We start from the raw sequence: 25,122 nt of genomic DNA, 5'->3' as shown, positions 1-25,122 counted from the left end.
CCAGCCTGGGCAACATAATGAGTCCCTGTCTCTACAAAAAAAAATTTTTTTTAATACAGAGTTTCACTCTTGCCTAGGCTGGAATGCAGTGGTGCGATCTCGGCTTACTGCAACCTCCGCCACCCAGGTTCAAGCGATTCTCCTGCCTCAGCCTCCCGAGTAGCTGGGGTTACAGGTGCCCGCCACCATAACCAGCAAATTTTTGTATTTTTTAGTAGAGATGGTGTTTTACCATGTTGGCCAGGCTGGTCTAGAACTCATGACCTCAAGCGATCCACCCACCTCGGCCCCCCAAAGTGCTGGGATTACAGGGGTGAGCAACTGTGCCCGGCCCATTTTTTTTTTTTTTTTTTTTTTTTTTTTTTAATTGAGATGGAGTTTCGCTCTGTTGCCAGGCTGGGGTGCAGTGGTGTGATCTCGGCTCACTGCAACCTCTGCCTCCCAGGGTCAAGCAATTCTCCTGCCTCAGCTTCCTGAGTAGCTGAGATTACTGGCATGTGCCACTACGTCCGGCTAATTTTTGTATTTTTAGTAGAGACAGGGTTTCACCATGTTGGCCAGGCTGGTCTTAAACTCCTGACTGTGGGTGATCTGCCCGCCTCGGCCTCCCAAATCGCTGGGATTACAGTCATGAGCCACCATGCCTGGCTCAGAGTTTTGCTCTTTTTGCCCAGGCTGAAGTGCAATGGCACAATCTCCGCTCACTGCAACCTCTGCCTCCCAGGTTTAAGCAATTCTTGTGCCTCAGCCTCCCTAGTAGCTGGAATTACAGGCATGCACCACCATGCCCAGCTAATTTTGCATTTTTAGTAGAGATGGAGTTTCACCATGTTGTTCGGGCCAGTCTTGAACTCCTGAACGGAGGTGATCTGCCCACCTTGGCCTCCAAAAGTGCTGGGATTACAGGCGTGAGCCACCACACCCAGCCCAAATCTTATATGGTTCTTGAGGGAGCCTAGAATTCAGAATTCTCTAAAATGAGTGTGAACAAAAGATGGCTTTTCTTGTGCTTAGGGTCCATGTTATAATGTATAGAAGGGGCCAAGAGTAATGTATCCTGTATACTGACATTTAGCCACTTTTTCTTTTTTCTTTTGAGACAGAGTCTTGCTCTTGTCACCCAGGCTGGAGTGCAATGGCACGATCTCAGCTCACTGCAACCTCTGCCTCCCAGGTTCAAGAGATTCTCCTGCCTCAGCCTCCTTAGTATCTGGGATTATAGGCGCCCATCACCATGCCTGGCTGTTTTTTGTATTTTTAGTAGAGATGAGGTTTCACCATGTTGGCCAGGCTGGTCTCGATCTCCTGACCTTGTGATCCGCCCACCTTGGCTTCCCAAAGTGCTGGGATTACAGGCATGAGCCACGGCTTCCAGGTCCACTTTTTCTTATAACAGCAAAATGTAGGGGGGATCCAAGGGACTTTTCTCTTCCTTGAGACTTGAAGATGTTTTTAAGGTTTTTTTTTTTTTTTTTTTTTTTTTTTTGAGATGGAGTCTCTCTCTGTCACCCAGGCTGGAATGCAGTGGCTTGATCTCGGCTCACTGCAAGCTGCGCCTCCCGGGTTCATGCCAGTCTCCTGCCTCAGACTCCCAAGTAGCTGGGACTATAGGCGCCCGCCACCATGCCCGGCTATTTTTTTTGTATTTTTAGTAGAGACGGGGTTTCACCATGTTAGCCAGGATGGTCTCCATCTCCTGACCTCATGATCTGCCCGCCTCGGCCTTCCAAAGTGCTGGGATTACAGGCGTGAGCCACCGCGCCCGGCCTAGATGTTTTTAAGATTAATTCTTAATTCAGATCTCTGACGCTATAGAAGGTAGGGATTCCTAGTGTTATCAGTAGGAAATTTTGATAGATTCTTCTATTTGTTGCTGAAAAATTTCTTCTTGATTCAAATCAAGTTATTCCACTAGTAGATCTCCACGATTTCCTTAGTATGAGTAGATATGCTCTATTTTGTTTCTCTGAGATTTTTCTCTTCATTACTCACAGTGAATCATCCTCTACAATTTCATCTAACCAGAGTCAGGAGTCTGGTTATCAGAGCGGCCCAATTCAGTCGACAACTTATACCTCCCAAAATAATGCTCAGGGCCCTCTTTATGAACAGAGATCCACACAGACTCGGCGGTACCCCAGCTCCATCTCTTCATCACCCCAAAAGGACCTGACTCAGGCAAAGGTAGTGGCTTCATGAACCCTTGGGAATTGGTTAGGAGAATAGTGGGCAAAAATTCCTTAAATATTAGTGTTTTACTTTTCAGCAAATGGTGCTAAGAAACTTTGGAAGTAGTGATTGAGAATTTGAAAAAGGCACACATCTGTGGCTAGTGAATTAAAAGTTATCAGCAAACCCGGAGACTGATGAACCAGGAAACCATTCTCTTTGTACTAAAAATTCATTGTCTCTAGTAGAATCAGTCTCAAGTGCCTGTCCTGTCTTCTGGGAAGATGTGATTGCCAGATTTCTGGGTGCATGTCCGTAGACCTCACCTTGCTAAGTCCTGGCATGGTGAGGGAGACAGAATGTGCCAGAGGTGATGTGGAGTGACTGTCAGATGCAGCCAGCAGAATAGGTGGTGTGGCTGAACTGTTGTACTTATCCTTCCCCAGAAATCACTGGATGTGGACTTTGGGCCTTTCCTCTATCTCTTTTAGGTTTGGGGTGTCTTCAACAATTTGTAGGGTTTCCTTCTTTTGCTTTTGGTCACACAGTGTTGGTATATCTCAGTTTTGTTGTTTAATTTTTGTTTCTATTTTGGTTTTTTGGATAGTCTGCATTGTATTAATATTAATCCTTTTGGTTAATTTACAGAGTTTCTCCTAAAGATTTGTTGACCAAAATAAAGCTGAATCAGTGCTAACTTGCCTCATTCACATGAGTTTGTCTGTTTCTTGCTCTTCTTTTTTTTTTACCAGAATGGCTTCAGTTCTGTGCAGGCCACGCAGTTACAGACCACACAATCTGTTGAAGGTGAGTGTTCTTCAGGCTTTTCCCCTCCTAAGTTTCTGGTTTTCTATCTTAAAATGGTGATAATCCATTAGTTCCCTGGACAAATGAGACCTATGCTGTGTAATTATCAGCATTAAAGAAAAAAGATTCTACCTAATATAGTCCATTGTTAAATAACTCATCCTTTTGTCTTTGGAGCTGCCTTGGACTGTAGTCACCTCTCTATAGACATTCCCTTTTTTCTGATGATAGGAATTCCTTTCTTCTAAATTTCTAGGTGCTACAGGCTCTGCAGTGAAATCTGATTCACCTTCCACTTCTAGCATCCCCCCTCTCAATGAAACGGTATCTGCAGCTTCCTTACTGACGACAACCAATCAGCATTCATCCTCCTTGGGTGGCTTGAGCCACAGTGAGGAGATTCCAAATACTACCACCACACAACACAGCAGGTGATTTGGGGTGAGAATGGAGGTTGGGGTTGGTGAATAGCAATAACAGAGCTCTCTGGTTCTTCTTACTCCTTTGACCTGGCAGAGACCACATTAGCCCTGCTTTTGTGGTAAGTGGGTGACCTAAGAACTGTGGGAAGTGAAGACAGAGGAGGCTTGTTTTAATTTTCCCCTTTCAACATCCACTTTTGCTTTAACTGCTCTCTGCTCCTGGCTGGCCATTGTGCTTAACATACGATCTCAGACCTCCTTGGTGTTCCATATTATGTCTTATTTCCTTGTTATGTTCTTGACTGAAGCTCCAGGTCACGTAACTATAGCACTATGGCTGATGGCAGCCTCTTTTTTTCTGACAGCACGTTATCTACGCAGCAGAATACCCTTTCATCATCAACATCTTCTGGGCGCACTTCGACATCCACTCTTTTGGTAAGTGTGATGCTGAGAGGGATGTGTGGTTTTCTTACACTTAGAACTGTCCAACCCTAAGATTGTCTCAAGAGAGAATTATTGAAAATTTCTTCATGAGGTGGCAAAATAATTGATTTGAGGTTGCAGGAAAAGGAGTAAAGGGATGTTAGGAAGCCAAGAGAGGTAGAAGAATCCCTAAACATTGAGCTCTGGGTCATTCCTAAAAGCCCTGAAAGTGACTTTCTGACTTTTTTCCCCTACTGAGTATATAGTTGGGCTTTGTATGCTTTAATAAATTCTGGAAGAACGTACCTTTCCAACTGGTAGAGCTGTTCTCTTTCCTTAGTCTTGGGTATGCCCAAGTTCTGAAAAGAATCAGTGCAAGGCTGGACATTTTTGTGAAAGTAGATGCCAGGTGTGAGAGCTTTTGGTTCAAGAGTGAATTTTATTGTTTTGATTTGTAACAACTATTAATAGAATTAAGCTGAGCCTGTAAAGGGAAGGACCCATTTTGGACAAAAGTGTCAGATTTGCCAGAAGCCTGGGGAGATATGAGGGCTAAGGCTCCTTTAGGAGTCTCTATTCAAATACACAGTTTCAGGTTTAAAGTCAAAATTGTGGCCAGGTGCAGTGGCTCACCTCTGTAATCCTAACACTTTGGGAGGCCAAGGCAGGAGGATTGCTTGAGCCCGGGAGTTTGAGACCAACCTGAGCAATATAGTGAGACCTCATCTCCACAAAAATTTTTTGAAGATTGGCCAAGCATGGTGGTACATTCGTAGAGTCCTAGCTACTTGGGAGGCTGAAGTGGGAGGATTGTTTGAGCCCAGGAGGCCAAGGTTGCAGTGAGCCAAGATTGCACCACAGCACCCCAGCCTGGGCAACAGGATGGGAACCTGTCTCAAAAAAAATGTAAAATCAGAATTTTTGCTTTTTCCTAGTCCACAAACTGGTCTCAACTAGTAAAGAAAAGTTGGGGAGAGAAAGCTGTGATACATTTTTTACATCTCAACTCTCTCTGTTCCTTTATCAACCAGTGTTAGTCTCTGGGGAATCTGTCTCCATTTGCTTTACTGTCTTTCTGAACAGGATGATGATGTGCAGTGAGTCTGTTACCATTCTTGCCAGATGAGTCTTGAGAAATATGTAGCTGGAGATTATTTCTAACTACTTTAGCAGAGTGTACTTTGGTACCTTGACTACTTGGCCTCTTTAATTAGGAAGTTGACATAATAGTATATTCAGCAGGAGGGATTGTCTTATTTTTCCTGACCTATGATGCTGATCTCTTTTCTTCTTCTCTCTTCCACTGCTCCCCCTTTTGAAGCACACAAGTGTGGAGAGTGAGGCGAATCTCCATTCTTCCTCCAGCACTTTTTCCACCACATCCAGCACAGTCTCTGCACCTCCCCCAGTGGTCAGTGTCTCCTCCAGTCTCAATAGTGGCAGTAGCCTGGGCCTCAGCCTAGGCAGCAACTCCACTGTCACAGCCTCGACTCGAAGCTCAGTTGCTACGACTTCAGGTAGCCTTACATAAGCAGATGGCATTCCTCTGGGATGGACGAGGTAAGTAATTGTGTGATGGAATAAAAATGTAATTTCTCTTTTAGGAAAAGCTCCTCCCAACCTCCCTCCTGGGGTCCCGCCGTTGTTGCCTAATCCGTATATTATGGCTCCAGGGCTGTTACATGCCTACCCGGTAAGTGGGACTAAAGGATCTTCTTCAAAAGGTGAGGATGCTGTGGCTACTCTTTTTATAGCTCTGGCTTCAGATGGACCCCTGTGAATACCAAAACTTGCACATACTCAAGCCTTGCAGTTGGCTCTGTGGAATCCATGTTTTGCATTCTGTAAATGTGACCGTATTTTCGATCTGTGTGTCTGGTTGGAAAAAATTCACATATAAACAGCGTGCAGTTCAAACCTGTGTTAAGGGTCAACTGTAATTAAAATATAAAATAAATGAGGGATTGCCACATGTAATCAAACTGGTTTTTAATCTTTGCAGTTTTGGAAAAAATACTAAACTGAGGCCAACCCATTTATTGTGTATCTGCTTTGGTTTATGGTGCACACATGTATGCATGTGTGTGTGTGTACAATGTGTATGTATATGTGTGATGAGAATATCTGCCCTGTTTGAAACACAACTTCTGGGCCTCAGAAGCCAAAGGCCAGAATGTTCATCTGGAATCCTTTTTAGTTTCTTAGATAATTATGACTATTATTTTATTTTTTGAGACAGATCTTGCTCTTTTACCCAGGCTGGAGTACAGTGGAATGATCATAGCTAGCTCACTGCAGCCTTGAACTCCTGGGCTCAAGCAATCCTCTCACCTCAGACTCCCCAAGTAGCTAGGACTACAGGTGTGCATCCCCATGCCTGGCTAAGTTTAAAAAATTTTTTTAGAGGCAGGGTCTTCCTATGTTGCCTAGGCTGGTCTCAAAATCCCAGGCTCAGACAGTCCTCCTGCCTCAGCCTCTCAAATAACTGGGGTTATATATAGGCCTGAGCCACTATTCCTGGACCCAAGAATTATTTTCTCTGATTTGATTAAATCCCCAACTCTGAGTGTGTTTGCTGGTCTGGCCTGGTTAGAGGAAAGTTTCCTGACTCAATCTGGGACTTTGAGAATAAGTGGCTGACATTAGTAGTAGCTTTTTGCCCTAGTGTATCTTCTGTGACCTTCAAGTATTTGGTACCTATTAAGATGAAGGGTATATGAAAACGTTTTAGAAGATACCTGTTCCTGCCCTCATAGACAAAGTCTAGATAAATTTCATACCGATGACACATCCAAATAACACAGTTACATATTTTTAATTTGTAGTCACTACCTTAAAACCCTGGAATCGGAGAAAAGTAAAATATTCTTTCCGGAGGAGATTATTTTTAAGCCAGATTTTGAAGAGTATAAGAGACAGAGACTTGTAGAATAGAGAGTAAAATTGGTTGTTCGTGTATATTTTGTGTCTACTCTATTGGTATCAAGAAGCCAGCCTACTAGAATCAGTAGTATTTAGCTCAAGGAAAGCTTCAAGACCTTTCATGAATCATTTAATCTCTTTGTACTTTACTGCTTTTTCCTTAAATAAAATTGAAGGAAATAATCCGTGTCCCGTTCTAACCCAGAATGAGGATGAATGTTCTATTGAATTAGCTTGTCTCTTGGCTCCTTGTTTTGCTAACATCATGACTAGTTCTTGTTATTGCTATATGTCTGTATCTTTCAGCCACAAGTATATGGTTATGATGACTTGCAGATGCTTCAGACAAGATTTCCATTGGTAAGTATGTGGGATAGAGCTTTGGAAAAGAAAGTAGTCTTAAAATTAGTGTTGGGACAATTATCTCGGTCACAGACATAGCTCTTTCCCATCCCAGCCCTCCATACACTGATTTAAGGCATATTAGAATATAGGGATTTGGGAGAGAGTTTCCAACAGAGGATAACTTTTTTTTTTGAGACAGAGTCTCACCCTGTCTCTCAAGCTGGAGTGCAGTGGCGTGATCTTGGCTCATTGCAACCTCTGCCACCTGGGTTAAAGCAATTGTCTGCCTCAGCCTCCCGAGTAGCTGGGATTAAAGGTGCCCACCACCACCCCCGGCTAATTTTTTTTTTTTTTTTTTTTTTTGTATTTTTAGTAGAGACGGGGTTTCACCATCTTGTCCAGGCTGGTCTTGAACTCCTGACCTCATGATCCACCCGCCTCTGCCTCCCTAAGTGCTGAGCTTACAGGTGTGAGCCGCCGCACCCAGCCTTTTTTTTTTCTTTTTTTAAATAAGAGTTGTGGCATCTTAGTAAATACATTTTAACCTAATCTATAGCCCAGTAAAGTACTCTGGAGCACTCAGGGTGCTTTTTGTTTGTCCCAGACACTTTAAATTATCGAATGATCTGTTTTCTCAGTAGAATAAGCTTGGTATAAACTGATAGGGATGACACCTAGAGGGTTGAAAATATTGGTCCTCATGGACTTTGGTATATTCTCAAGTGGGCATACGCGTAGACCTTGCCTGACTGTGCTCATGGCCAGGCAGGGGGGACAGTGTATGCAAGAGTAATGTGGAGTTTGTGCTAACTAGCCAGCTTAATTAGTGACTGGATAAATTGCACAACTCTTACATTCTTCTGTTTTTTCCTCCGTGGAAATAATACTCATGCTGGGGAATGAGTGACATTGAATCTCTGCTCTTTTTGTTCCTCTTTTCTAGGATTACTACAGCATCCCATTTCCCACACCCACTACTCCGCTGACTGGGAGGGATGGTAGCTTGGCCAGCAACCCTTATTCTGGTAGGACTGGGATGGGACTAAATAAATAAAAAGGGAGATAGTGTTGGGATTGATGGCAGAAACCTGATTGGTAGCAAGAAGGGATGTGATAAATCAGGATTGGTAGATTCAAAATCCTGCTAAAGTTGGGCATGTCATGGCTTTTCCTATTCATCCCACTTTCTGTTGTCTCCCTGTGATTTCTAGATGGTATCTTAGCCAGGCATGGTAGCACACACCTGTAGTCTCAGCTACTTGGGAGGCCAAGGTGGGAGAATTGCTTGAGCCCAGGAGTTCAAGACCAGCCTGGGCAACGTAGCAAGACCGTATCTCCAAAAAAGTGATATCTTGACTTAGTTTCAAGCCATTTGCTAGCTTTTTCCAGGAAATACAGTAGTTGATATGGTATTCTCTGCTCATCTCTGCCCCTTTATGCTACTACTCACAATGGCAATCTCACTGCCTTGCTAGGCCTGGGGCCTCCTCCTTTTACCTGGCCTATCATTGTCCTCATTGACTTACCATTTTTCCTGATCCACCATTGTCCTTCAAGTCCAGCATGGGGTATTCCCCATGGAGGAGAAGAGGGGAGGGAAGAAGGGGGAAGATGAAAGAGAACACAAGTGGGCAGAGAAATTGTGCAGGTGCCTTATTCCAAGAGCCTGTCCCTGCCATAGCGTTGCACAGTTATTCAACATTAGTCCTTGACTTGCAGCAACTGTGCTAAGTGTATGCTGAGCAACAATAATTGGAGCCACTAAGAAATGTAATTGAAGGAATTGAACTTTAATAGTCTTTGAACAGGATCTCCTGGAATCATGTGAAACCAGAAGAGGTAATTCTGTATTTATATTGGGGTGAAAGAGGCAGGTACATTTAGCTTCTCCTGTCACAGGTGACCTCACAAAGTTCGGCCGTGGGGATGCCTCCTCCCCAGCCCCGGCCACAACCTTGGCCCAACCCCAACAGAACCAGACGCAGACTCACCATACCACGCAGCAGACATTCCTGAACCCGGCGCTGCCTCCTGGCTACAGTTACACCAGCCTGCCATACTATACAGGGGTCCCGGGCCTCCCCAGCACCTTCCAGTACGGGCCTGCTGTGTTCCCTGTGAGTACCTGGCTTTGGTCACTCTTTGTGGTGAAGGATCCTAGCCCTGGACACTATCCTAGCTGCTTTTAAGGGTCAGTGACTTTAATAATGGATGAGGAGGAACAGTTTCCACCTCTGGCCTGTTTTTGGCCTGGTGCTGGGTGGTGGGGGAATGGGGCTGGAATTGGTGGAATTAGGATAGGGATTGCCTAGTCTTAGAATTTACCAAAGGGAGAATATGATACCATACAGCTTTGCTTCACTCAGATTCATTCATTCCCTGCTGCCATTGTCCCTTTTTCTTCCTCCAAACTACCATTTCTTGACTTCATTAGTAGATTCTAGAACAGTTAGTAAGGAGCTAAGTTCACTAAGGAGACTGTAGTCAACTTGCATCAGGATAGGGAGCCATCTGAATGGCCAGTACCTGGAGCAGGACAAGTGGGACAGATGGTATTCTGCTGCCAAGTCACTGCAAATCTGGCCTTTTTGCTCTTTAGGTGGCTCCTACCTCTTCCAAGCAGCATGGTGTGAATGTCAGTGTGAATGCATCGGCCACCCCTTTCCAACAGCCGAGTGGATATGGGTCTCATGGATACAACACTGGTAAGCTGACCTTGTCCCTGGCTCGGTGGTATCTGTGGGGTGTTATTGGATAAATTTCAGGGAGGAAGACTTGGTGCTTGAGAAAATGGGATTGGTGAGGGTGTGCCGCTGCCCCAGGTATGATTGTTAATGCTTGGCTGACTTGCGTATCTGTGGGAGCAGCACTAACAGAGGAGCTTGATACTAGGATGTGTCTCCACTATTTGTGACGGGAATGCCCAAGAGTATGTGTTGGCTTTTAGAATATGTTGGTTGGCCAAAAGTGTGGGTGGAAGTAGGGCAAGGAGCCCCACGATTTTGCCGAAATGTCAGTGGAGGCAAGTGTTAATAGTATGTATGGCACTGATAGTACAAAAGGGGGTGTATTCACTGAGTAGAAGGATTAAGTGGGTTCATAGCTAGCAGACTACGATAGGTTTGGCTTAAATCACTTTGTAGCACTACTTTTCTTATGTGTCCTTTTTTATTCCCTAGCTAGAAGACCTAAACTGTGGAGAAAAAGGAGTAGGCGTGACCATACTCAATAGAGTGGGAATTGGACTGGGAGAGTTGGGCCTTTAGGTTCCTTCATTTGTATGGCTGGTCTCTTTGCAAGTCTGTTTGCATATGTGATGGCAGGGAGGGAATTATAGGAATCCTCTGGATGGGTACTTACCTAAAAGATATTCAGCCTCTCCCATACCTGACATCTGTGCTCTACTTTTGGAGGACAGGGAGCGAGAAGGAATCTTTGAATAATATAGTTGTACTTTTTCAGCGACTTGTAGATGAATAGGGGAGGAGCAGATTTCTGTGATTGCTTAGGGTTGGAGATGGGGGTTGTCCTTCAAAGCTGTCAGCTCAGTTACAGTTTCATGGTGATTTGGATAGAGCAGCATGTGTTCTTCACCCTTATGTGGGCTCTGGGTGGGTCAGTTGCCCACAGTTTTCAATAATTGGGTAGAGCACAGAAGGCAGTAAGGGCTAGGAACTGATAGCCAGGTGGAACTTTGAACTGTGCTGTATGAGTTAGAGTGGGTCATGAGTTAAATTAAACAAATCCTGTGAAGCCCCATTGAGATTTAATACATAGACTCCTTGTGGCCACCCCTGTCATCGAGCAAGGTTCACCCTAAATCTTGGTGGGGAGGATTATAAGCTTCTTGACTTGGAGTGGTGGCCCCATTCTCAGGACATTAGGTTGAAGTCTTAGTTGGACCAGGTTCATGAATTTTAAGAGGTAGGTGATGGATAATAGAATTGGCATACCTGATTCTAGAAATCCCAGCTTCTTGCCTCCCTTCAGAATTCAGAAAGGTATTATATCAGCCCTTGAGAACCCCCAGTTCCCAACCCCACAGAGGGCTTTTGTCATTCCATTCATTTATTTTTATGTATTTGATTCCTTTTAGGAAGAAAATATCCACCCCCTTACAAGCATTTCTGGACGGCTGAGAGCTAATTTGGCCCAAGGCTGGGGGCTATGTTTTGTGTGTGTGTATAAATTTGCACTGAAGTCTTGTTTCAGAAACCAGACCACTGAGGAGAGCCTGCTGAGCTGAGGCCATGGCCTGCGTGGCTTGGGGAAATGAGTTGGTGGATACCTTCTGGGCTTTTGAACTTGCCCCTCCCCCATTTCCCTCTCCCCCATGTGTCTGACCCTGTCTTACCCATTTCAAGTTCAAGCGGTGCAGCACCTTCGAAGCATCAATGCACACACCTGCTGTTGCTTTTGATTTCTGGAAGGCATGTAGTTTCAACTTGTAACAAAAATATTTGTAGTCTTCAATAAACTGTGGTATTTCTTTAGCTAACTCTGGCGTTCTTTCCGTGCATGTCTTTCTGGACACTAGGAACCAATGCTGTGCTGTGGATGAAGGGTGGAGGGTGGCCTTTTTAATCAAACCCCAGCATAGCCAAAGAACTATTAATTTTTCAGTGTGGTGGTTTTATGAAGGTGGGGGGAGGGGAAACAGCCTCAGTTTCCTGCCTGTTGATTAGTTGGTAAAGGAAACTATTTGTAGAAATACCTGATTCTCCATGCTTATGTTGCTTCATTTTTCCATTTAGATCTTTCCTTTGCCTCTTACATAAGCAGTGGGGGAAAGGACAAAAAAGTTTGGAGTGTCATGTCATGGTGAAAGGCAAAAGAGATAGTGTTCAGAGCTGTTAGAGAAGTATCTTTCAAGGCTTAATTCCCACATCTATCTGGTTCCTAAAGGCCAAGTGGCTAAGATCTGATAAAGTCATTAGTGATAAGCTAGTTGATGACTCAGGCTCTGTGGAGACTGTGCTATCCTGGAACATTGTTCTTAGTCCCTTGATGGCTTTTCAGAGATGGTGGATTATCAGTTTTGCATTTGTGGGTATAAGCTAAGGATGTGCGGGAGCGGTTTGGTCAGACATCTCCTTGACTATGGAAATTCTAATTCCCTCCCAGTCCAACTAGCATACAATATTAGCCCTTTGTTTATAAAGTTAACGTGGACAGTGAGATCACCACCCTGGGTTAATTAGAAACCAAAGTATTCAGCTTTCCTTGTATTTGTTCCCAGCCCTTTGGAGTAATTTTGCTCTGTGGAGTGTGACCACCTTTCCCAGGGGCTGCCATGGTGGGAGAGATGTTCATGTGTCTCTGCCCTGCTGCCCACGTGATACTGGTATTGACACTGTTTGGGGATAAGTAGGGGGTGTTGATGTTGGAAGGAAAGCAAGAGAACTCTAGTCTGAAGATCTTTCTAATAACTGGTGAGGGGTAGTGAAATCAGTACCCATTATTTTCTAGGTCTCTAATACTGTAATTGAGATTATTATGGCTACTACAGAGTATTATGGTTCCTGCATTCCCAGTCCCTTCAACCTCATATCTAAGATAAGGCCTCTGGACTAGAAGCTGTTTTTAGCCTAAACTCTGGAAAGAATGAGATCAGGTAGGGGCACACTGGAGCTGAATTCCTCCCTACCACCCAGCTTGAGAATCCAGTTAGTCATTTCCTCCATCCAATATAGGCAGCCTAGCCTCACTGCAGAAGGTGACCAAGTATGCTATTTTTTATTTTTTTTGCCTTTGCAGTAAAGATAATTTGTCTCTTTTGGTTTGACTTAAAAATGTTCTACTTATATCCTGTTTATTCCACCTTTACTCTCAACCCTTCCACACGAACTCACTAGCTTATTAAGCCTTTTCCATAACTGAACTTCCTGTTCTTAAAAGTTATGCCTGTTACCCAGTGATTTGCCAGATGGGCACCTTGGGTTTGAAAAGGGAACGGAAAAAATACCCCATTAGCCCCTTAAGATACTCCTGTATTGTTCCCTTCTTTTACTTCAGTGTCTTTGGACAGTTGATGCTTTGGAGATAAGGAAGTATTTTCTCTTGCTTGGTTTTCTGTAGTTCCGTTATTTTTCCTAGTTAGTGTTTGCCCCTCCCAGGAACTATCTGGACTTAGGATGTTGGGAAGGTTTTCCAGATTAAGATACCACTTCAAAAGTGACTGTTCAAGGTGGGCTTAACTTTGGAAGGCTGCCTTTGTCTGAGGCATTGGGAGGATTTGGGTTCTAGAGTTTGAATTGTGGGTGAATGGAGGATTCCTTATTTGTGATTTGGCCACTCTAGTACAGTGCTTCTAAAACACTTTTCCATCAGTGTTCTGACAGCAGAGGAGAAGGAAATGTGTACCTCTGATGGGAAGGATCCAATCCGAGGGCATAGACAGAAAGGCAAAGTTTTTCTGAAGCTTCATTTTATTTTTATAAAAACTAATATATCTTTTTAAAATCATGCTTTATATTCCTAGTTAAATTACTTACTTCAAGTCTTTGTTTAAAAATGGAAAGTATAAAAGATGTTAGGTTATTTATTTCATGGCTTTTCCTATCTTCTTGACCCAATGCCTTATACCCCAGGTGATGAAATATAGTATGAGTATTTATTTGTTTGAGGAGTATAAATTAAAATGACATGTTTTACTACTCTGGTTTCTTTAAAGTTGTAGTGGTTAGTGGGGAGTTTTTTTCAACAGGAAATGTGAGAGTTGGGGTATGAGAGCTCTTATCTTACGGAGAAGCTGAAGTTGCATACTGAAAATGACATGTGGTTTTTGTGTTCCACCTAGGCTATAGGAGATGGCCTACTCCTGTCTACCTATCCCTCCCCACCCCACTACACTTAGGCTTAAATTGTGTACATGGAAATTGATCTTGATGCCAGGCCTTTACATCTTAAGTTTAAAGATTTAGCCTAGATGCTCCAAGACTAAAGAAGCTAGACTAATTGAGCTGAGGCTCTGAGAATGAGAGTGCCCTTGGGGATTAAAGTGGACTGCTCCTCTAGTACTTATGCAGTGGAGGCATGGATTTTGAGCCCAGAAATGTTACTTCAGGAAGAGAGAGGGCCAGACTGCCCCAGTCTCCAGGAATAAAACTGAGTGGCGTTTGGGTGGATTGATTTGAAATGGACATTAAAATTAAAAGTTTATTATATTCCTGCTAGACTTTGGCACAGAAGTGTTTTGAAAACAGTATATGCTAGTGAGGTTTGGTCATATTCCCTTGCCGACCAAAAAACAACTTACCTCACTCTCTCTCACGTATACTCAACACACACCTGGGAAGGGCCAAATAACCCTTAGGGAGCTTTTGTTTCATGAACTCTTACCTCTCAGGACTAACTTGAAGCTGGAAAACCGACCAAAATTCCCTTGCATTGGTATAGCTAGAAAGGCTACAGATACCACCTCGTCTCAGGAATAAGGGCCAGGTAGCTAGCTGAGCTAATCCTCCTGTCTGTTTCCTCCTCCCCCAGGTGTTTCAGTCACCTCCAGTAACACGGGCGTGCCAGATATCTCGGGTTCTGTGTACTCCAAAACCCAGGTAGGTGCCTGGCTCTGGACAGAAGTGGAAAAGAGATAGACATAGAGGAGGTGGAGTTGCAATGGTAGAAATACAGTGGACAAGAAGAACCCTAGGAGAGGTGGCAGGAAACCCATCCTACTTTTTCTAAATGAAAGGTCTTCTCTAGACTTCACTTCCTCTAAGAAGTTAAAATTTAGCCCTCTGAGAAAAAAAGCAAGAGAAATATAATAGGAAGGTAAAGCGTGACAAATTGTTTAATGTGTCATGTGATTTACTGTGCAACTCTCCTGGCCCCTTTTCCTACCTACTCCCAATCTTTTTCATAACTTTTCAAGAGAATAAGTATAAGAGTCACAGGAAACTAGTTCATTCCATTCTTTGAGTAAATCTATAACAGTGGGAGTGGGAAAGGAGACGACCTAGTAACTAATGAAGCATTTGAGTGATCCACAGGTTTGTTATGTTGCTTTTATCCCCCATCACCATAAATACTTAAAGTTTGCTATAAAGCACTGGGGGTCTGGGGGGGCACTTCATGCACAAGACCTTCAACACTTCAAATATCTCAGTATGTGTTTATTTCTTTTGAAATATCCAATGAGTTTGTTTTTTTTTTTTTTTTGAGATGGAGTCTTGCCTTGTCGCCCAGGCTAGAGTGCAGTGGTGTGATCTCGGCTCACTGCAAACTCTGCCTCCTGGGTTCAAGCGATTCTCCTGCCTCAGCCTCCCGAGTAGCTGGGATTACAGGTGCCTGCCACCGCGCCTGCTAATTTTTGTATTTTTTAGTAGAGACGGGGTTTCACCATCTTGGCTAGGCTGGTCTCGAACTCCTGACATCATGATCCACCCACCTCGGCCTCCCAAAGTGCTGGGATTACAGGCGTGAGCCACTGCACCCGGCAGAGTTATTATTATTTTTGTAAGGAATATTGGAAGGGGTGGGGACACTATTGGTTTTGCTTTTTTTTTTTTTTTTTTTTTGATACAGTCTCAAGAAGTCACCCAGGCTGGAGTGCAGTGGTGAAATCTCAGCCTTCTGAGTAGCTGGGACTATGGGACTATAGGTGTGTACCACCAGGCCTGGCTAATTTTTGTATTTTTGTTTTTTGTTTGTTTTGTATTTTGTATCTTTGTTTTTTGGTAGATACAGGGTTTTGCCATGTTGCCCAGGCTCGTCTCGAACTCCTGGGCTCAAGCAATCCACCCGCCTTAGCCTCCCAAAAGTGCTGGGATTACAGATGTGAGCCACCATACCCAGCCTGGAGTTCTAAGTTCAAATCTCATGATGTTCAAATATGACATTCAGTTTTACAAAGTGCTTCCACATTTCATCCTCTTATTTGGTCTTTTTTGTTTTTGTTTTTGTTTTGAGACAGAGTTTCGTTCTTGTTGCCCAGGCTGGAGCGCAATGGTGCGATCTGGGCTCACCATAACCTCTGCCTCTAGGGTTCAAGTGATTCTCCTGCCTCAGCCTCCTGAGTAGCTGGGATTACAGGCATGTGCCACCATGCCTGGGTAATTTTGTGTTTTTAGTAGAGACGGGGTTTCTCCATGTTGGTCAGGCTGGTCTCAAACTCCTGACCTCAGGTGATCCCTGCCTTGGCCTCCCAAAATGCTGGGATTACAGGCGTGGGCTACTGCGCCCAGCCTTTTTTTTTTTTTTTTTTTTTTTTTCTTGAGATGGAGTCTCCCTCTGTCTCACAGGCTGGAGTGCAGTGGCACAGTCTTGATTCACTGCAACCTCCACCTCCCAGGTTCAAGTGATTCTCCTGCCTTAGACTCCCAAGTAGCTGGGATTACAGGTGCCCGCCACCACGCCCGGCTAATTTTTGTATTTTTAGTAGAGACAGGGTTTCACCATATTGGCCAGGCTGGTCTTGAACTCCTGACCTTGTGTGATCTGCCCATCTTGGCCTCCCAAAGTGCTGGGATTACAGGTGTGAGCCACCATGCCCAGCCTATTTGGTCTTTACAACAGGTTTGTAGCATCCTTGTTTTATATCTGAGGAAACTGAGGCTAAGAGATTGAGTAGTTTGCCCAGGTTCACACAGTTATTAAATAAGAGCAGAGCTGAGACTGAGACCTGAATATGTGACTTCAAGTGTACTGTGCCTTCTGTGACACCATGCTGCTTTCTGAGGGTCGGGGAGCTTGAGCTCAGGAAAAATCCCAAGATTAGTTTGCTGATCCCTTTTACTCTGTCTCCTCCTGGCCTCCTGGATAGCAGTCCTTTGAGAAACAAGGTTTTCATTCCGGTACTCCTGCTGCTTCCTTCAACTTGCCTTCAGCCCTAGGAAGTGGGGGCCCCATCAATCCGGCCACAGCTGCTGCCTACCCACCTGCCCCCTTTATGCACATTCTGACCCCCCATCAGCAGCCGCATTCTCAGATCCTTCACCATCACCTGCAGCAGGATGGCCAGGTAATAGCCCTTCCCCTTCTCTCCTTTCCCTTCCTCTTCCTTCCTATCCCTTAAAACTGCCTTCCCTTTCCTTTTCTTACCCTTCCTCACCACCACCTTCACCCAATCCCTCCCCAGCGCCAGTCATGGGCACACAGCACATACAGACACAAGCGCACATAACACAAGCGGCCGGCAAAGGAAATCTCAGAGAAGGGGCCAGATTGAAACATTTTTTGCCCAATTCCTTTGGTGCCCTTCTCCTCCTGTGCCACAGTTGTCCTCATCCCATCAGACCTGGGTCACACCTTCCCTCTTTCCTCTCCCAGCCTTCCCTCTTCCCTGACATTTTAGCTTTCCCTTCTAATGGTGGAGTTCTATTGTCAAAGTTTGTCCCTTTATTTTCCATATATCCTGGTTCTGCCTCAGCTACCATATTTGCAGATGATTCTCTGTTGCCAGCGCCAGCAGGAGGAGCAGGTAATGAAATTGAATGATCATATGCTTGAACCCACTCCTTTTCAGTCCCCATTTCACCTTCACAGCCTCAGGGAACTTGAAAAGACTGCGCGGTCACAAATCGGGATACACAAACACAAACACCTTGCTGAGCTCTCTGGCCTCCCTTTCCTCTCTCCTCCTCCCCTCCCCAACACCCTCTTTATCTTTGTACCCTTCCCCAACTGTGGAAAACATTCGGTTACCAGAATGGAAAAGATTCTTGGGGCAGCATCTGGAGCCTGAGGCCTGAGACTGCCTCTCGTACCTGCCTGAAATGGGCTCACAGATGTGATGTGTGGTAGGGGTGGGGATCTGTGGGGCGATGCAAGTGGCCTCTTGAGAGCTCCATTATAGGTGGCTGGAGCTAGAATAAGAGCTTTCTTCCTCAAAGACAGTTTTCCAAACTGAGGCATTAATGGGGATCAATGGAAATGAAATGGCCTTGTGATCACCCATCTCCAAGAGCAGGGGAGAGAGGGGGTAGTACAAGAATGTAGAATTGAAAATGAGTAGAACTAACTCACTACCTTATCTCTAAAGGTATCTTGCCCTCTTCATCTTTTCCCTATTTAAAAGTCAAAAATGCCTTCCTGCTCGTAAGAAAGGGGCTTTAGCAGCTATGCAGACCAAATTTTCTATGGTTCTAATAGTAGTGAGGGGAATGGGAGAGCAAGATAGTTTGCACATCTCCACCTGAAGATGTTACAAATTTGTACCACTAACTAGACACCTTTTTCCTCCTCATGATCCTCCCATTCCCCTGCAGACGGGCAGCGGGCAACGTAGCCAGACCAGCTCCATCCCGCAGAAGCCCCAGACCAACAAGTCTGCCTACAACAGCTACAGCTGGGGGGCCAACTGAGGCCCTGACCCTCTTCTCCCGGTCCCATCTTCTGAGAGGGCTTCTCAGCCTGGAAACTATGGAAACAGCATCAAAGAGAAAGGAATGTGGGGGGTTTCCGCTGCCCCCCACCCCCAGCGGCCCACCCCATGCCTCAGCTTCATGTCTGTCCCATTCCTATACCATCCCCACCCTGTTGTATGTATTATAGGATTTGTATTTTCTCCTTTTTTTTCCCCCTTCCATTCCTTCTCCCCTCTTGCATTCAAGATTATGAAACTTTGCTATGGGCCCTGCACTTCCTTTGCTTCTTCCTGTTCACCCTGGTGGTGTACGGATGAGGTGGGGAGGTGGGACCCCCAAATATATATCAGCCCAACAGCCCTAAGTCTCCTCCTTTATTATTAGGAAAACAACAACAACAAACAAAAAAATGGCGTCATGAATATGAACAGCATTGTCAGATGAATTAGTTGAAGTGGTTTTTTTTTTTTTTTTGTACTGTGTCCTCAAATTTAATGGATTAATGTGTCTTGTATATATAAAAAGAAAACCTCTACCTTCAGCCTCTGCCTATTCTTGCTCCGTCTAGGACATCCTCAATTTCGTCGATGACCAGCTTGGTGAATAAGTATTACTGTACCAACTGGGCCTCCTCTAGCAGGCCCCTGAAGGCAGTGGAATAAAATGAAATCTTCGCCCTTTAAGAACTCCTGACCTTAATGTGGTAGTAGTATCTTGTCCTTGAGGGGATTTCCTTCCCCTCACCCCTGATCAACCTGGTGACTGGAAAGAACCACCACAAATCTTCATTTCCTCCAGAAACTGCTACATCTACAGCCGATTTCAGGCAGTAAAGGGAGAGGGATAGAGGAGATTGGGTGGAAAATGGAGAGGATCAAGAAGGAGCTGAGACCATTTCAAAGAAAAAAAAAATGGCTTTATAGAGTTTTAAGTATGACTTAGATGGGTCCAGGCAAATAAACTAAAAAGAAGTGAAGGCAACATGTATCTATCGTCTGGCAGAACTAAATCTTGGAGTGGGGTGAGGGATGAAAGACTACATATTGGGTACAGTGTACACTGCTTGGGTGATGGGTGCACTAAAGTCGCAGAAATCACTAAAGAACTCATCCATGTAACCAAACACCACCTGTACCCCTAAAACGAAATAAAAAACCAAAACCTTGGGGCCCATTCCCCCTAGGAATGGACTACTGTAGTAGTTGCTTCTTGGATGCTTTTCTGTGACATAGCTATACCCAATTCTTTGAAAAAGAATCTGGAGCAAGTTCTGGCTTGGGGATGGGGTACAGGGAGAGACAGGTCTTGGAGAGGTTTTGAACAAAACACTTAAGGAATGAGGACAGGCGCTTTGGGAGGCCGAGGTGGGCGGATCACCTGAGGTCAGGAGTTCGAGACCAGCCTGGTCAACATCGTGAAACCCCGTCTCTACAAAAAATACAAAAGTAGCCGGGCGTGGAGGCTCATGACTGTAATCCCAGCTACTCAGGAGGCTGAGACAGGAGAGAACCTGGGAGGCGAAGGTTGCAGTGAGCCGACATGGTTCCACTGCACTCCAGCCTGGGAAACATGAGAGAAAACTTTGTCTCAAAAAAAAAAAAAAGATACCAAACGGATACGTCTTTATAGCCCCCAATTTGTTCCTTCTCAGGACTCAACTATCTTCCGTTCCCTTGCTTTCTTAAAAATCCTTTTGTCTTGCTGGTTGCGGAGCCTGCTTAGAAAAAAAGAATCCTATATGGTTATAACAAACTCCCTAGTAGCTAGAGGTGGAGGAAGTTAAGTCCATGCGTCTCTTATGTCTTGATCTCTTCTCTGGGGAATTCAATACTAGAGGGAGCTTGGAAAAGCATTTTGTTCATCCCTCTAACAGCAGACATCGCCCAGGGTCAGTCAAAAAGAACGCCCGAGTAAGAGACGAGGTGGCTTCTGCTGTGAGGCTGGCCAGCCCCGCGGGTGGAGAGGTTGAGGGACGCCCTCAAGCCGGTGCATTTGTGCGGCTGGGCTGCCCTCTGGCGGCTTTATCCGGGTGCCATCCAGAGTCAAACCCTCGAAATCGCTTTTCGGACTGAGTTGGTCTGCAGATAGAATAGATTTAGGCGGAAGGCGGTCTAGGAAACAAACTGCGTCACGCCCACTCCCGTCACGGAAACTGGTCTCTGAAAAGGGGTAAAGATAAAGCCTTTCAAATTTGAGGAAGACCTTCGGTCCCGCCTCCATTTCACGTCCAGCTTACCGTCGTTTACGACAGTGTCAGGATCGCGGGCTTGCTTTCCGGTAGCGTGGGCTGAAGCCTCGCTCAATTTCCCACAGGGCTGCGCAGGTTTCCCCCTTCTGCGAATGGATCACTGGAGGGGTTCAAAGGTTCGCGTCCTAGTACGGGAATGAGTCTCTTTGATCTCTTCCGGGGCTTTTTCGGCTTTCCTGGACCTCGGAGGTGAGAGTAGGTCCGGCTCGGACAAGGGTGGGGGTCGTCTGAGGGGAGCTTGACCCCTACGTCTTATTTTTGGAAAAACATCCTCTGTCCCACTCCTTCAACTCCTGCAGAGAGGACAGAAGTCGCCACATTGAACACTCACCCAGCCACAGTAACCAAGGCGGTCATTAAGAGGAGAAACAGCAAACTAAGGCTTTCTCCAACCTGGGGTGATGCAACAGGGACCCGGGCGGGGAAGACAATGGGGGTCTGGGGAATAGGACAGTGAGCAAGTGAGCAGGACCTTGGGAGAGAGGGGAGGGACTGGGGCACACTGAAGAAAAACTGGGGGAAGGTGTATGAAGGGAGCTGCGAGCTGAGGTCTGACTTTGATAAAAACAAAAACAAAAAAACCGAACTGTCAGCCATTGTATTAATGTTTTGATGTGGCAGCCAGTCCTCCGACCCTCTCCCCAGCTTCCCAGACCCCTTGCTCTTGTCCCACTTTGCCACCCATGAGTTGATTTTATGGCTTAAATCGTGCTGAAATATTGGTGGCCAATCTGCCTCCACTCTCAGCCACAGAGATCCCTTTTTTGGAGGGATGACTCGAGATGAAGATGATGATGAGGAAGAAGAGGAAGAAGGGGGCTCATGGGGCCGTGGGAACCCAAGGTTCCATAGTCCTCAGCACCCCCCTGAGGAATTTGGCTTCGGCTTCAGCTTCAGCCCAGGAGGAGGGATACGTTTCCACGATAACTTCGGCTTTGATGACCTAGTACGAGATTTCAATAGCATCTTCAGCGATATGGGGGCCTGGACCTTGCCTTCCCATCCTCCTGGTGTGTGGCTTTCCCTGAGGGGCAACCTGTGGTTTCTAGTGGGTTGGTGGGTGAAATAAAGAGCCTGCAGGGAGTAGCTGGGGGATGGGAAGTGTGAGAAGACTGATAATTTCAGGGAGATTAACAGAGTCCAAGTGCTTTCCCATCCCAGCAAACACCTGCCACCTTTCTGCAGAACTTCCAGGTCCTGAGTCAGAGACACCTGGTGAGAGACTACGGGAGGGACAGACACTTCGGGACTCAATGCTTAAGTATCCAGATAGTCACCAGCCCAGGATCTTTGGGGGGGTCTTGGAGAGTGATGCAAGAAGTGAATCCCCCAAACCAGCACCAGACTGGGGCTCCCAGAGACCATTTCATAGGGTGAGTATCCCATCTGGTCCTGAAGTGAGAGCTTGCGAGAGACCACTAATAAAGTGCAAAGACTGGCCGGGCGCGGTGGCTCACGCCTGTAATCCCAGCACTTTGGGAGACCGAGGTGGGCAGATCACCTGAGATCAGGAGTTCGAGACCAGCCTGGTCAACATGGTGAAACCCGGTCTCTACTAAAAATACAAAAAATTAGCCGGGCATGGTGGCGGGTGCCTGTAATCCCAGCTACTCAGGAGGCTGAGGCAGGAGAATTGGTTGAACCCAGGAGGTGGAGACTCCATCTCAAAAATTGTTTGAGACCCAGCCTTGCTCTGTTGCCCAGGCTGTAGTGCAGTGGCACAATCTCAGCTCACTGCACCCTCCAATTCCCAGGTTCAAGTGATTCTCCTGCCTCAGCCTCCTGAGTAGCTGGGATTACAGTCACCTGCCAAACGCCCAGCTAATTTTTGTGTTTTTAGTAGAGATGGCGTTTCACCATGTTGGCCAGGCTGCTTTCGAGCTCCTCAGGTGATCCAGCCACCTTGGCCTCCCAAAGTGCTGGAATTACAAGTGTGAGCCATCATGCCTGGCCAAAGATGGCAATTCTTGTTTGAATCTGATAGCCTTGGGTTGGAATCCTAAGCCCTCCATTTAGTGTTTTCTGTTTTCTATATTAAGCTTGTGGGATTTTCTTTGGGGGGAGATGGGTGTTCTGTTTCTTTAAAAAAAAAAAAAAAAAACACCACTGGTCTAGATAATTCTTGGATAAGGCAGGATTGTGCACAGAGGATAGGAATATATCAGTTCAGGAAGTCTTTCTGGTAGAAGGATACATAAAACAGCTAGGAAGGAGTGTGTAAATAAAGCTATTCTGAATGGAATTATCTCTCCTGCGGAAGGGGGTTTTGGAGCTGGGGAGTAGTTGGAGGTCTATGACCTTTCAAGTTTCAGATTGGAAGGTGTCTTTTCACTTACTATGGTTTCTTCTGCAGTTTGATGATGTATGGCCTATGGACCCCCATCCTAGAACCAGAGAGGATAATGGTAAGTCTGGAGGAAGGGGAAGTTTACCAGCCTTTTGTTACTCTTCTGAAGTTCTGTCTGTTCTCCCTCCCTGAAGTTTCTTCCTGTACACTTGTCTCCTTTTTTCCTTTCGACTCTTTCTCTCCTGCTTCTTCATCTCTCTGCTCTTCCAGATCTTGATTCCCAGGTTTCCCAGGAGGGTCTTGGCCCGGTTCTACAGCCCCAGCCCAAATCTTATTTCAAGAGCATCTCTGTGACCACGATCACTAAACCAGATGGGGTGAGTTGAAAGAAAGAGGTAAAGGAAATTATGGCCAGGGAACGAATGCCCTGAAACAGGGATCTGTGTAAAGAAACTGCTGAGCATAACCTTTAGTGACGTTAGGAATATGGTGGGAACTTCTCTTTGTAGATAGTGGAGGAGCGCCGGACTGTGGTGGACAGTGAGGGCCGGACAGAGACTACAGTAACCCGACACGAAGCAGATAGCAGTCCTAGGGGTGGTAAGTTAAAAGACAAAGGGGTTCATCTCAAGATTCCTTGGGGAAGGGAAATCTTACTCTTCTACCCTTGTCCTTTGCTTCTGCCTAGTCTCTTTCATTTAGCCTATTTATGTGTATGACTTTCTTCCTTAGATCCAGAATCACCAAGACCTCCAGCCCTGGATGATGCCTTCTCCATCCTGGACTTATTCCTAGGACGTTGGTTCCGGTCCCGGTAGCCATGTTAACCCTCAGAGGCCTTCAAGTCCTTTCCACCTCTCACCCATTGCCCACCATTAATAAGCTTAGCTTCTCCTCTTGCCACCTCAGGGGCTTGGATATGTGGAATAGTGAATTGGGGGCATGTCAGTTTGTCACTCACCCAAACTGACCAATAAAACCTTTATTTATGTTAATTCTTTGTCTTGGTTTTGTCAAGCCTATTTCAGTTTCTAGAACCATCCAACACTTCCGAAATTATCTTGGTCCTCTATCTTCTCCTTATTCCTTAATTTTTTATTCTACATCTAAAACCTGATTTCATAAGTAAGGGTCAGCCACAAGTAGAAAATGATTTTTCTTTCTTAAGCAAGAAAAAAAAAAAAAAGAGGATGGGCTCGTTGGCTCACACCTGTAATCCCAGCACTTTGGGAGGCTGAGACAGGCAGATAACCTGAGGTCAGGAGTTCGAGACCAGCCTGGCCAACGTGGTGAAACAAAATAAAAACTAAATATACAAAAATTAGCTGGGCATGGTGGCGGGTGCCTGTAATCCCAGGCTGGGGCAGGAGAATTGCTTGAACCTGGTAGGCAGAGGTTGCAGTGAGCCAACATCAAGCCACTGCACTCCAGCGTGGGTGACAAGAGCGAAACTCCATCTCAAAAAAAAAAAAAAAAGAAAAAGAAAAATGATTTTTCTTACTGAGGAGATAACTAGAAATAATTTCAGGAAAATTTCTAGAGAAGGTATATCAGATTCCCAAAAAAAGGGTGTGGGTGTGGAAGTAGGGGTTAACTGCTTCCCTGAGTGTGGGATCACTGACTGGAGAGTTCATGAGGTAACCGAGGAAGTACATGGGTAAATTTTCCTTACTTTACTGGCCTTAAAAAGTTGTTATGTGGCTGGGTGTGGTGGCTCACACCTGTAATCCCAGCACTTTGGGAGGCCAAGGCAGATGGATCACGTGAAGTCAGGAGTTCGAGATTAGCCTGACCAATATGGTGAAACCCCATCTCTACTAAAAATACAAAAATTAGGCAGTTGTGGTGGCACATGTTTGTAATCCCAGCTACTTGGGAGGCTAAGGTAGGAGAATTGCTGGAACTCAGGAGGTGGAGGTTGCAGTGAGCCGTGATCATGCCATTGCACTCCAGTTTGGCCAACAAGAACGAAATTCCATCTCAAAAAAAAAAATTGTTATGTGTGTTAGAGAAAATACACCTGACACAAACGTTACTAGGTCCTTTTCTTTTTTCTTTTTGAGGCAGGGTCTCATTCTGTCACACAGGCTGGAGTGTGGGGGTCGATGTTGGCTCACTGTAGCCTCGACCTGGGCTCGGTCCTCCCACCTCAGCCTCCTGAGTAGCTGGGACTACAGGCATACACCACCA

The 25,122-nt window shown here is 45.5% G+C and overlaps 2 protein-coding genes and 1 non-coding gene across 18 annotated transcripts in view; all 3 read left to right on the top strand.

Annotated features, from left to right (window-relative positions):
- The window catches only part of UBAP2L (ubiquitin associated protein 2 like), a 50,989-nt gene extending 31,394 nt beyond the window's left edge, over positions 1-19,595 (top strand). For 3 of the 15 annotated variants that reach the window (XM_030824428.1, XM_030824427.1, XM_030824426.1), the window contains exons 15-27: positions 1,995-2,184; positions 2,922-2,976; positions 3,233-3,407; positions 3,764-3,836; positions 5,146-5,341; positions 5,429-5,517; positions 7,053-7,106; positions 8,035-8,116; positions 8,991-9,208; positions 9,691-9,796; positions 14,580-14,647; positions 16,858-17,052; positions 18,966-19,595. In XM_030824428.1, coding sequence (XP_030680288.1) covers positions 1,995-2,184; positions 2,922-2,976; positions 3,233-3,407; positions 3,764-3,836; positions 5,146-5,341; positions 5,429-5,517; positions 7,053-7,106; positions 8,035-8,116; positions 8,991-9,208; positions 9,691-9,796; positions 14,580-14,647; positions 16,858-17,052; positions 18,966-19,004 — 1,540 coding nt within the window. In that variant the 3' untranslated portion in view covers positions 19,005-19,595. Of the gene's footprint in view, positions 1-1,994; positions 2,185-2,921; positions 2,977-3,232; positions 3,408-3,763; positions 3,837-5,145; positions 5,342-5,428; positions 5,518-7,052; positions 7,107-8,034; positions 8,117-8,990; positions 9,209-9,690; positions 9,797-11,187; positions 11,590-14,579; positions 14,648-16,854; positions 17,053-17,460; positions 17,512-18,298; positions 18,939-18,965 lie in introns of those variants that run through there. The other 12 variants (XM_030824431.1, XM_030824422.1, XM_030824425.1 and 9 more) reach the window with 8 other exon arrangements.
- LOC115837785 lies at positions 7,816-7,949 on the top strand. Its single transcript, XR_004032837.1, has one exon. It is a non-coding gene; the product is annotated as a small nucleolar RNA SNORA58 (small nucleolar RNA).
- A 973-nt stretch (positions 19,596-20,568) lies between the features above and the next one.
- On the top strand, positions 20,569-23,927 carry HAX1 (HCLS1 associated protein X-1). 2 transcript variants are annotated; one of them, XM_030824415.1, is made up of 7 exons: positions 20,569-20,834; positions 21,393-21,655; positions 21,831-22,018; positions 22,999-23,050; positions 23,203-23,309; positions 23,442-23,532; positions 23,665-23,927. In XM_030824415.1, exons 1-7 carry the CDS (start codon positions 20,782-20,784, stop codon positions 23,748-23,750), a joined length of 840 nt encoding a protein of 279 aa, XP_030680275.1. In that variant the 5' UTR covers positions 20,569-20,781; the 3' UTR covers positions 23,751-23,927. The 2 variants fall into 2 exon arrangements, with proteins under 2 accessions (XP_030680275.1, XP_030680276.1); XM_030824416.1 differs by having other exon boundaries at positions 20,650-20,834; positions 21,537-21,655.
- The last annotated feature ends 1,195 nt before the right edge of the window (positions 23,928-25,122 follow it).

Source organism: Nomascus leucogenys, chromosome 12 (genome assembly GCF_006542625.1).
Source record: "Nomascus leucogenys isolate Asia chromosome 12, Asia_NLE_v1, whole genome shotgun sequence".
Classification (NCBI taxonomy): Eukaryota; Metazoa; Chordata; class Mammalia; order Primates; family Hylobatidae; genus Nomascus; species Nomascus leucogenys.
The sequence above is the reverse complement of the archived record's forward strand: the minus strand, read 5'-3'. Positions and strand labels throughout refer to the sequence as shown.

What these genes read in the sequence shown, in the direction of transcription:
- HAX1 (XM_030824415.1), top strand. Translation starts at nt 20,782, where the DNA reads ATGAGTCTCTTTGATCTCTTCCGGGGCTTTTTCGGCTTTCCTGGACCT. An exon ending in GGCTTTCCTGGACCTCGGAG is followed by an intron (nt 20,835 to 21,392) that starts GTGAGAGTAGGT and finishes CTCCACTCTCAG; the next exon opens with CCACAGAGATCCCTTTTTTG. An exon ending in CTTGCCTTCCCATCCTCCTG is followed by an intron (nt 21,656 to 21,830) that starts GTGTGTGGCTTT and finishes ACCTTTCTGCAG; the next exon opens with AACTTCCAGGTCCTGAGTCA.